Consider the following 12,235-nt stretch of genomic DNA (forward strand, 5'->3'; position numbering starts at 1 on the left):
AAATGAAGTATAAAAGGAGAAAATGAAAAAAAGACAGGTTTGTGGTTATCCCTTTAATCAGTGTAATTACCAACAATAATTTAATGCAGAAAATAAATTCATAATTTGAATAAGAAAATGTATTATTATACTTCATTATATTTGCATATATTTTTCCTTTTACAGTGAACGTCCAAGCTACTTCAGTTTTGAACTTTTTTTAATAATAAACCTCATTTATGTCGAGCAACTCAGTATCTCACAAAAGGTTAATTAACAATAAATATGATATAACAAAACACATGTACAATATACCATGTTAAACTACATAAATAAACACGTTTGAAAAAAAATATGGTGTAAGATTATTTTGTATTTTGTAAGAGAAAATACCACAGTTTGTAAAGGCATGGAGCCCTGGAGCTTGACAGGTATGAGGATGTTCGTAAGAAGGAAAGGATGCTGGCGCAGGGATGAGGGGACAAGGCAGCAGAGGGGGGAGACGCCACGCGACGCAGCGCCCCCTTACCGAGCCGCAACGGGGAGGAGGAGGCGGGGAGCAACCCGGTCCTGGCCGCCCAGCCGAACCATCCATGGGTGGCTGTGTGGGGAGCCAGCACGACTCCTCGGGCAGCCTCAACGACAACTCGGACGGAACCGGAGGTAAACTCCATCCCCCTGTCCTGCCTTCGTTCTTTCAGGTACCCTTAGCGGGGTGGGCCCTCGGTCGCTTCCGCACCGGACAGTGTTGGGGGTTCGTATTGGATTCGTGTGAACCGGGCTGCACATCTCCTGCCCCGGTTGAGAAGTGTACACGAGGTCCGGTTCGGTCAAGTTGGCTACGAGGCGAAAGATGGCGTCCGGTCTTTGTTCACATGGGATGTGAGGCTGGCTAGCATGCTAGCTAGTTAGCATGCTAACCGGCTACATTATAATTTTATTTTTTTATTACGCGTTTTCAACTGTTAACGTTTTAAACATATAAATCTGTGGAGCACATTTTTATTTTTGTTTTATATCCATGAAAATCAAATTGGGTGAGTAGTAACTAAGTAGAAAATACTTGATTCCATTTTCAGTTACTCAAATTAATTCATGTGGGTGTAATCAGATTTGTTTTGTCGACTATTTTAGGCCATTCTTATGACAAAATATCTTTAAAATTGTCCTCATGTTTGACCATTTATAACACAAATTTTAAAGTGTTTTGCTAACTTTAACCAAGTTAATTTAGTCCTTAATATCTCATCAATTCCTTCAGCTTGCTTCTGTTGTAATATTAAGATATGTCACTTCCCATATTTAGTCATGATTGTATACCATCCATCCAATATCTGCACCGCTTATCCTCAGTAGGGTCGCGGGGGTGCCGGAGCCCATCTCAGCTATCTCCGGGCAGTGGGAAGGGGACACCTTGAATTTTTTGCCAGCCAGTTGCTGATGATTGTATACTTTATTCATTTTTATCACTTTCTCATTTATGTAGCCGTAACTTCTGTTGTGTTTTATTTTGTTATCCGAAGCGACTTTTGATTGGAATACACAATAAGACAGGAAACATCAACTCTAGCTCAAGAATGCTAGCGCAGACGATCACAAAAAGCAAAGTCTTACTGTTTTCCTTGTTAACAAAATATAGATGATTTCCTCAGGTAAAGGTTTAGCGGCCTGAGCAATTTTTCCCCATCAGTAGAACACTGCTTCGTTGAACTGTGTGACCCCCTTTAATGTTTAACTGTGTAATAGATAGATAGATAGATAGATAGATAGATAGATTGATACTTCATTCGTCCACGTCCAACAGTATCCTTGTGTTGAAAAATAAAATAATAAAAGAAATAGAATATTTTCATTTCAATACAAAAATACCCAATAGATTGCCAATCAGCTTACAAACTGTATTTTTTGCATAAGAATGATAGTAAATCACCTCAGTGTTTGCATTGGTGAACTGTAGCCCGTTTATGCCCAGAATATTCTGTAATAAAACCTTCAAAAGAACTCATCTATTAGATTTTGTTTAAAAACAAAAAAACGACTTCCTCCCCAACGGAAATCAAACGGACAAGTGAAAGGGGATGGTTTTCAAAACTTTTTCAATTTAATACAAAAAAAATGAGTAAGCTATTGTAATTTCAGATATCGTTTCATTTCCAGAGGAATTAAGTGAAAAGTACACATATAAACAGTTTAAGTTAATATATCAGCAGCGCGGCAGAACAGTGGTTAGCGCGTGTGCGGCACAGTTCTAAGGTCTTGGGAACCTCCTGTGTGGGTTCAAATCCAGCTACCGGACTTCCTGTGCGGAGTTTGTATGTTCTCCCTGTGCTTGCGTGGACTTCCTGTGCGGAGTTTGTATGTTCTCCCTGTGCTTGCGTGGGTTTCCTCTGGGCACTCCGGTTTCCTCCCACATTCCAAAGACATGCATTTCAGGTGGATTGGCCGGTCCAAATTGTCCCTAGGTGTGAATGAGCGAGCGAGTTGTCTGTCCCTGTGTGCCCTGCGATTCGCTGGCAACCAGTTCAGGGTGTTCCCTGCCCACTGCCCGATGATTGCTGGGATGGGCTCCAGCAACCCCGCGACCCTACTGAGGATAAGCGGTGCAGATAATCAGATGAGAGATGAGATATTTTCAGCAATAAAACAAGAAGTAAAATAGTGAGCTTTTAGCTTCTTGGCTAATTGACTTCCTGTATGCTAGGCCGGGTCGCTTATCATTGTCTTTGTTCTGGCTGCCAGTGGCTCTGGGCCGGAACCAGCCGCTGAAACGCGAGCGTCCCAAATGGAAAAGTGACTATCCCATGACGGTGGGCCAATTGCGCAGCAAGCGTGACGAATTCTGGGACACGGCGCCGGCTTTCGAGGGTCGCAAGGAGATTTGGGACGCGCTCAGGGCGGCCGCCGGCGCCTACGAGAGCCAAGACCACCAGCTGGCCCAGGCCATCCTGGACGGAGCCAGCATCACACTGCCGCACGGTCAGTTGCGCTCTTATTTTCATCGTACCATCTTTCATTCACCACTTTGAGGAAATCCCAAATTTTTCATCATGCAATTGTGAGGAAATAATACATGGATTTTGCAAAAAACTATATTGTTGCAGTGTTCATTTTACCTCTGAAAAGTGATGCTCAAAAATCTATGGGTCCCATCAGAGATCTATGGGTCCTCAAAATTTAGTGTTATCGAGGTTGAAATTGTAAATCGGTGACAAATGTATAATAAAAATCTAAATAGTCATTCAGTTTTAATCATCAAATTATTAATTCATTTTCTGCATCAAATTGTTGTTGGTAATATACCGATTAAAGGGATAACCGCAAACCTGTCTTTTTTTCATGTTTTCCTTTTATTCTTCCTTTTTTTTCTTAACTTCTTTATACAACATAATAATTTGTAATATAATGCATCAAAGCAAGTGAGCCGTTTGAGAGCCGGCTCTCTTGAATGAGTTGAGCCGCAAAAGCCGGTTCTCTAAAAAGAGACGGACTTTTCACCACACAACTCGAGATCGGCGTGCAGACGAAAACTCGAATCGCGAGACCAAAACAACATCTGCCGGATCTGCCTGACGAAATGTTTGGAGTGCGGTAAATCTTTGTTTAAAAAAAATGTAATCGGGTAATAATGACAATTTTGTGTCAAAGAAGTTCCGTCCCGGGGACGCACGTTGATTTGAGACAATGCGTCCCCAGCAAAAATGATGCGTCTAGGACGCAGGGACGCGGGCAAACGAGAACACTGTTGTTGGGAATTAAATATCAAAATGTACCGTTTACCAAATTGTTCGAATTAGTTATTTGACTCCATTAAGTAAACACAACCTACATTCACCCAACAATTTTTGCGCGCTCGTTTCTTTAGGGAAAAGAAGAACGGAAAAGCCGAAATTTCTACACGGGGGCAGATTTAATTTCATTAACAATTTAACTAAGTGTACTCCATCGAAAACGGCAGAATTAGCGGCGTTGGAGTCTCTGGGAAGCCTTTTTCTCAAGTCCTTTAGCTTTTTCTTATTGGCCATCTTCTCCCCGCATAATTGTGTGTCAGCTCCTCCCATGGGCGTGCCCAGTTTTCTCTACACATATCTGTCAAAGACCTTTTTTAGTTGTAATCTGCCATAAAATCAAGGTAAAAAAAACCTTGCTTGCTACCATTGCTGTCTGTTTTGGAGCTGGCATCACATGTTGTGTTAATGGGATTTGCCATTTTTAAAGTTTGTGTTACCTAATGACATACCGGCTCTACAGCAAACAAGCAAGATAGATAGATAGATACTTTATTCACTCCGTAGGGAAATTCACACTTCCAGCAGTATCCTTTTGTTGTTTATTAACAGATTAACAGGATGGCCTCAGGGTGCTGTGTTGTAGTTTAGCAACAGCAGAGTGGATGACGTCACACGCTAGGCCAAAAGTTCGATGTCCCTGCAGCAGATGGAAATAACGAAATAACACGAAGCTGCTGAAAAGGCTGCCGCTCGCGGCGACGCTTATGAGGTAGTTTAAATCTGAAACTAAAGTCCCCCAGCGCATGGAATATTTTGCAACATATTTGGGGAGGAACACTGTATGCCCTGTATACCTTTAAGAGCATATCAGGTAAAATGTTTGTTTTCATGGGGCGGCAGTGGCTCAGGAGGTAGAGCTCTCGTCTTGGGATCAAGAGATCGCAGTTCGAACTCCTCCGTGTTACATGTCGAAGTTTCCTTGGGTAAGACACTGAACCCCTAATACTCCCATTAAGCAGGTTAGCGCCTTATATGGCTGCACGGCCGCTATTGGGGAATGTGAAGCACACTGTAAAAGCGCTTTGGGAAGTCTTGACTTGAAAAGCGCTATATAAATGCAGATCATTTCATTTCAGGTGCACTTAGCGAATGCTACGACGAGCTGGGCAACCGCTACCAGCTGCCTGTCTACTGCCTGGCGCCGCCCGTCAACATGATCGAGGAGCGCTCGGACGGCTCCGACCAGGACTCTGGGGGTGCCGACGCCTCGGCCGGCGATGGCGGCGAGCGCCAACTGCGCTTGCGCCTTTCCACGGGCCGAGATCTGAAGTTGCGGGTGCGCTCGGCCGACACTGTGGGCGCCATGAAGCGGCGCCTCCACGCTCAAGAAGGCGTGCCCACCGCCACCCAGCGATGGTTCTTCTCGGGACGGCCGCTCACAGACCGATTAAGACTGGAGCAGATCAACATCTCGCGGGAATACGTGGTGCAGGTCATCATCAGCCAGCCTCCGCCAGACCGACCCTCGCCGCCAAGGGAAACGCACCGGCAACCTGCCCCTGTGGACGCTTAAAGGAGGCTTGGGAACTAGAGGTGAGATCAGCTAGACTGAAGCCAGGCCCGCGGGTATTAAATCCCGACCCTGCCCAACCCCGACCAACTTGATTTGAGGGGCCGAACCTGCAAAAAAGACACAAACTTTCATATTTCATTTGTAAGAACTCAGGAGTGGGAGAGGTGATTTATGACAACAAAGCCTGTACTCTGTAACGAAATCCAAGTTTAACAAGACCGTATTTGGTTAACCTTATGCGAAATTTCTCGTGAAGAATTGACAATAAGTGGGACACAATCATGAAGTGGAACACACTTTATATGGAGATTTTAAACTTTTTTAACAGATAAAAAAACGAAAAAGTGGGTGTGCAAAAATATTCAGCCCCATTGAGTTAATACTTTGTAGCGCCACCTTTTGCTGCGATGACAGCTGCAAGTCGCTCGGGGTATTTCTCTATTCAGTTTTACACATTGAGAAACTGATATTTTTGCCCATTCCTCCTTGCAAAACATCAAGTTTAGTGAGTTTGGATGGAAAGCGTTTGTAAACAGCAGTTTTCAGTTCTTTCCACAGATTCTCAATTGGATTGACGTCTGGACTTTGACTTGGCCATTCTAACACCGTTTCAATATTATTGCTTGCACAGTGCTCCTTGGGATGTTTAATGCTTGGGATTTTTTTTTTGTATCCAAATCCAGCTTTAAACTTTTCCACAACAGTATCTCAGACCTGCCTGGTGTGTTCCTCGTTCTTCATGATGCTGTCTGTGCTTTAAACAGACCTCTTAGACCTCAGGTGCATTTATACAGAGACTTGATTACACACAGGTGGATTCCACTTATCATCGTTAGTCATTTAGATCAACATTGAATCATTCAGAGATGCTCACTGAACTTCTGGACAGAGTTTGCTGCACTGAAAGTAAAGGGGCTGAATCATTTTGCACACCCACTTTTTCGTTTTTTATTTGTTAAAAAATATCCAACAAAGTGTGTTCCACTTTATGATTATGTCCCACTTACTGTTGATGCTTCACAAGAAATTACAGTTTTATATCTTTGTTTGAAGTCTGAAATGTGGCAAAAGGTCACATAGTTTAAGGGGGCCAAATAGTTTTGCAAGCCACTAATATATCCATAGTGTATTTTTTGGTAATGATTCAAGGAAATTAAACCTTTATCGCATGAGAAATCTGTAAACTGAAACTATAAGGCCACTATCGCATAAAGAAATGTTTCAATTAATTATTCGCTCGTTAACGATTGTTTCAACAAACTCATTATGTAGTATCAATACTCATTATTTGGCGCAACAATCGTTTTCAAAATTTAACAGTTTTTAGCCTTGTTCTCTCAAAGCATTATTGTCTGTGATGTCATTTTCGCATGAGGTTAACACATTATGAATATTTTCTATTCCCGTGTCTGCAGAGGTTACATTAACCAACAATTTCCCATTATTGACAGATTTTTAGAGTTGGCGAAAATTTTTGTGAAAATCCGTCATTTTGACAGGTTGAAAATTGGGCCGTAAACCGCAGCGGCAGTATATCCTTAAGAATTTGGTGTGGCACTTTAGGTGAAAGCGACGCAGGGAGACAAAAAAGAACAATATATAGAAAGAAGCCCAACCCGAACATAATGATTGACAGTTTAGCCCCGAACCGGGCCGAAATTAAGGTCGAAATGGACTCAGGCTTGGGCATAAGATCTTACCTGTGGTGGGAACTCTTTGGATTTTTTGTGCTGATCTGAAGGAACCTTGTCTTGGACTTTTCTTCTCCCAACAGCAACAAGAAAGAACAATTGAATTTTTGCTGGAACTTGTTGCCGTGACAATATGAAGACTAGCATGTGAGCTAGCTCTTCGTGCTAATCTCTGAGGACAATTTATCAATGCTGGATGAAACACTTTTGTTATCAATTGACCGAACTCTCGCGTGTGCGCTCGAATGTAGCGCCCGGGCCGAAATATAAAATTGCTGACGACATATTTTCTTTGACGCGACAACTTTTTCTAAATAAATGCAAATCTTTGTATCCCTCTTCAGTTCTTTTCTTTCTTTCAATTTTCTATTCATTTAAAAAGTAGTTATCAACAAAGAATCGCCACCCTTGATATTCAAATGCTAACTTAGTATCATGTTTACATTGTTTATTTCCCCATCATCAATTTAGATTATAATTAGAGTTGGGTCACATAGAATTAATTTTCCTTTAGATTTAAGGACATAAAACTGACCTCATGATGTACCAGCCATGGCCGCTTAAAATGTAAATAAATAAAGGGACAGTGTATAGTTTAGCATCTCCTAGTGGTAACAATTAACGTAATTATAAAAAAAAACAATAATGATTACAATTGAGATGCTACCCTACTTTCGAACGAGAGAGGTTCCAGACGATTGTTTGTAAGTTGAATTTGTTCGTAAGTTGCTTCAGTGCTATATTTTGTATGTTTAAGATTTATATAAGTATGTTTAAGGCTTGTATAAGTAACCTGTATTGTTTTTTACTAAAAAATAAACGTTTCATAAAATAAAATGCTTTATACAAATAAATAAAGTTAAGTTTAACTTACTTTTGGAAGATGTGCTTCAAAATGATTCCGGAGACTAAAGAGTGGACGGAAAAAAAGCGATGCAACCATTTTCTCAACCGCATCAAGCTTTCTTATTCCACTTTCATTTCAAAAGAAACCGCTTGCCTCTTCTTCACACTTTATATAGAATAGAATATAGAATAGAATTTACCTTTATTATCATTGTTACAAAATGGGTTGAACATTTTGTGACAATGAAATTGGACGTGGCACTCCAGTTTCACATTTTACTGTGAGGATAAAAAAAACAATTAAAAAAAGATAAATTACACAAGAAAGTGTGGGCATGTAGAGGCAGTAAATATTTACATAAAAGCAGAAGATATTTACAAGGTTCAAGATATATAAGATATATACAACAATGGTTCCCAAACTTTTGCAGGCTGTCGCCACCTTGGCTCACCCGTGAATTCATAGCGCGAATTTATAGCGAAAGCAAATTCTGCAACGGGTGTTTTCTTCTGTTCCACGTCCGCTTCGTCAAAACCAAAATAGGTCCAAACAAGTGATGTACCGCCCTTCTTTGGTGCAAGCTTCATTTCCTTCTCGTTTGTTGACTCTGGGACTATGTTTACGGAGTCCGCCATGACACTCAATGAGCTCACACAGTGGGTGTGGCATAGTGTGGTGCTTGCAAACTTTGAATCGCACTTATTGGCTTGTGTTGTTATTAAAACTTGCCTCTGATTGGTCAGCGCTTTTAAAACCCGAACGGTAACAATTGTGGTTGGACAAAATTCCATCACTCACTACAAAACCTTGAAAAAAAAAACAGTGCTTTGAGGTTTCACAACCGCACTACGTCACATCGCGATGTCGATTCGATTTCGGTTAATCATGCAGCCCTAACGTGTTGTGTACAAATCGTCAAACAAAAGTTCGAACTTCTGACTTCGGACTGCCGCCCCCCCGACCGCCCCCTTCTTCCTCACCGCCCCCCCAGATCCTTCCACCCAAGGGGGGCGGTGCCGCCCACTTTGGGAACCGCTGCTCTACACCAACCATATTGAATGGATGCACGAGATATTAAACAATCAAAACGTCAAAGAGATACAGTACACGTCGTACTGTATGTTTACACACAAACTAGGAAGTAGAAGCCGGATATCTTCTTCGGGATGGATGCTGGGTGACCTCTCACAGCGCCAAACGCCGGTAGTGGCGGAAAGAAGAACTACAGTTTTGTCCTGTAAAAGGTGCACACAATACTAAATCTAACTTACAGCAATGTCCGGATATTCTTCGACATCCCGATAAAAATGTTCGTATCTACCGTTTTACGTAAGTCGAATGGTCGTAAGTAGGGGAGCGTCTGTAATTGGCAACTATCTTATAAATGTGTGTGTTTTTTTAAGTACCCATAGGTCGATTTTTTCACCTTTATTTTACATATCATGGAGCTTACCTAGAACTAACATGATTACCCCCAAAAACTCAAAGGGTGGGCAAAAAATAAAGAAGAGCTGTGTGGTTCGGTCACTGTAGTTTGTATTCTTCCTAGTGCTTTTTAGCTCTAGTTTCCAGTTGCTCATCACATTACTCCAACATTTAATGGTCAAATAATACACACTTTCTCTTTAAACTGCTTAGTACCCCTTACAAGTACCCAGGGTTGGGTAGGGTTACTTTAACTCGATTACTTTCAATTACTTTTGGATTACTCCAATACCAAATATGCTAATCAAAGACAAAAGAAACTAAATAAGAATAAAATGACTAAATTTTGTGCAGGCTTGGGGAGTAACAGAATACATGGAACGGCAAAAATAATGTTGGCAAGCTGTTTGGATTTATTTTCATTTTGTTTCTGTCGCATTTTATGTTCGTTTTGCCGGAGATCAAAGAGATCAAAGCCAGGAGAGAAAGCTTACCACGTGTTGTGAGTCATCATTTTATTCATATTTAGTTCCTTTTGTCTTTTATTAGCATATTTGGTATTGGAGTAATCCAAAAGTAATTGAAAGTAATCATGTTAAAGTAACCCTACCCAACCCTGCAAGAAGGGTCGTAGTACCCTCATTTGAGAGGCACTGCAGTATATATATTTTATGTTTTTATCATTATGACTTATTTTTACACACGCTGCAACATAACTGACTAAACCACTATGACATCTTTCCCATTTAATGGTGCTAAAGAATACACAATGTTACTTTTTGGCCTTTCATGCTGGCTCTTCAATAAAACCAATCGCTAATACTTCATATTTTTCTTATCACAGCTAGCTTTAGCAGCATTCACAAGTGCAACACTCACTTCAAGGAAATAAGTTTGGTTTTGGCGCTCACTGTTTGAATATCCATGCTGCTTCACTTCCGTGTTAGGGTCTTTTTTCCCATGAGGTTTATCTTTGACCTTTAGCAATGGGATCAATATCCTTTTGTGCTCTTCTAACAACTTCCCTTTTTTCTTGCCCGCGCAGACTCTCATAGGAGAAGTTCATGTGTGTCATTGTGGAAATGGAAAAAAAAACGGAAAAAAAATTGTGAGTCAGTCTACATCAGGGGTGTCAAACAGGCGGCCCGCGTGCCGGATTAGGCACGCTGAGGGATTGAATCCGGACCGCGAGACAACGCTGAGGGAAGCGCAAGAGAAAAACGAGCTGGAGGTTGAAATATGTCCACTTGATGTTGCCAAAGCCAGGTGCCTTTCGCAAAGACGCTGTAGTTGTATTTCTTTCTTTTTTGCTCTCTTTTTCTCTCTCTCTCTATCTCTTCCTCCCTTTTTCTCTCATTCTCTATCTTTCTCTTTCACTCTCTCTGATTATCTTTTCTCTTTCTTTGTTCCTCTTTGTCTCTTTCTCTCTATCTTTTTTTACCTTGTTTTGCTCCATCTTCCTTTTTATTCCTTTTCTCTCTCTCTTCTCTTTCTCTCACTCTCTTGCTTTCCCCTTCTCTCTTTCTTCCTTCTCTCGATCTCTTTCTATTTCTCTTTGGATTTCTTTCTTTTTCTCTCTCTCTCTTCCTCCCCTTTTCTCTCATTCTCTATCTCTCTCTTTCTCTCTCTGATTCTCTTTTTCTCTTTCTTTGGTCCTCTTGGCCTCTTTCTCTCTCTGTGTCTTTTTTACCTTCTTTTACTCCCTCTTCCTTTTTTTCTTTTCGCTCTCTTTTCTCTTTCTCTCTTTCTTGCTTTCCCGTTCTCTGTTTCTCTCCTTCTCTCTTTATCTCTTTCTATATCTCCTTGGATTTCTTTCTTTCTCTCTCTTTCCTTCCTCCTCTCCCACTATTTCTCTTTTTATCTCTTTTGTTTCACGTTTGATGTATGAATGAATGAATGAAACTTTACTTTCGAACATGTTAAAAAGTCAAATAAAACAAACACAAATCCATGCATTGTTGCTTGTGTACTGCGGATGCATGATCACAGAGCGCATTTTTTATTTCACTTGTGGAACTCCTAAATGAACTGCACCCTGTGGCCGAGTTCCAATGTCCCAGGTCGACTATTGCTGAGAGAGCAAATTTTTGTCACTACTACGAAAATTTTGGCATATAACGTAGCAGTTTTGGTCCCCATTAACTGCGATGAGTCAATGAGTAAAAATACAGCAAATAGGATAAAGAAACCACATAAACCTGAATAAATAAAGTCGGATTTTAATACGTGCATACCGGACAGCAGTACACAAAAATGCAAAACACATGTTGAGAACTCATTACAGACAAAACTCACGTTGAGTGAATATATGGCAATTTCATACCTAACTATTTAACACTGTAGTAGCAGGCAGCACTGTCATTAAACCTTCATATTAAATTCCTGTCCAGATTTTTACTTCTGAGGACTCTTATGAAGTGTGGACCCTACTGGACCTTCTTTATGATGGCCACATTTTCGTTCATATTAAATTCCTGTCCAGGTTTTTCCTTCTGAGGACTCTTATAAAGTGTGGACCCTACTGGACCTTCTTTATGATGGCCACATTTTCAGGTTAATCTCCAATGAGCGCTCCTGGACAGCAAACACAACAGCCGTCACAAAGAAAGTCCAGCAGCGTCTACACTTCACTCGAGTCTTCAGGAGGAACAACCTGGACAGGAAGTTTCTGCTGTCATTCTATCGCTCATCCATCAAGAACCTGCTGACATTTTGCTTTTCCATCTCGTATGGGAGCTACACTGAGACAAACAGAGGGAGGCTGTAGAGGAGAATAAGCAGCACAGCACACCATTGCCTGCCCTCTCTACTTCCTGGTGGACATGTACAGTAATCCCTCGGTTATCGCGGTTAATGGGGACCGAAACCACCCGCGAAAACTGAAAATCCGCGAAATAGCGGTGCCCCTTCAAAAATGCTTAAAAAAACGTATACAGGTATAGAGTATATATTAATATATTGTTTTTAACGTTTTTATGCTTTTGCATGTTAA

The 12,235-nt window shown here is 41.1% G+C and overlaps 1 protein-coding gene across 2 annotated transcripts; it reads left to right on the plus strand.

The window, feature by feature from the left end:
* Positions 1 to 460: 460 nt before the first annotated feature.
* On the plus strand, positions 461 to 11,194 carry ubtd2 (ubiquitin domain containing 2). Of its 2 annotated transcripts, XM_088321541.1 has the most exons (4): positions 461 to 642; positions 2,719 to 2,955; positions 4,844 to 5,300; positions 10,289 to 11,194. In XM_088321541.1, exons 1-3 carry the CDS (start codon positions 573 to 575, stop codon positions 5,278 to 5,280), a joined length of 744 nt encoding a protein of 247 aa, XP_088177667.1. In that variant the 5' UTR covers positions 461 to 572; the 3' UTR covers positions 5,281 to 5,300; positions 10,289 to 11,194. The 2 variants fall into 2 exon arrangements, with proteins under 2 accessions (XP_088177667.1, XP_088177666.1); XM_088321540.1 differs by lacking the exon at positions 10,289 to 11,194 and having other exon boundaries at positions 4,844 to 7,304.
* The last annotated feature ends 1,041 nt before the right edge of the window (positions 11,195 to 12,235 follow it).

The sequence above is a fragment of the Urocampus carinirostris genome, chromosome 17 (genome assembly GCF_059441175.1).
Source record: "Urocampus carinirostris isolate Australia breed hairy pipefish chromosome 17, RoL_Ucar_1.0, whole genome shotgun sequence".
Classification (NCBI taxonomy): domain Eukaryota; kingdom Metazoa; phylum Chordata; class Actinopteri; order Syngnathiformes; family Syngnathidae; genus Urocampus; species Urocampus carinirostris.

Coding starts and splice junctions, on each gene's coding strand:
- ubtd2 (XM_088321541.1), top strand. CDS start 573: ATGGGTGGCTGTGTGGGGAGCCAGCACGACTCCTCGGGCAGCCTCAAC. Junction 643..2,718: donor CAACTCGGACGGAACCGGAG/GTAAACTCCATC, acceptor TCTGGCTGCCAG/TGGCTCTGGGCCGGAACCAG. Junction 2,956..4,843: donor CAGCATCACACTGCCGCACG/GTCAGTTGCGCT, acceptor ATTTCATTTCAG/GTGCACTTAGCGAATGCTAC.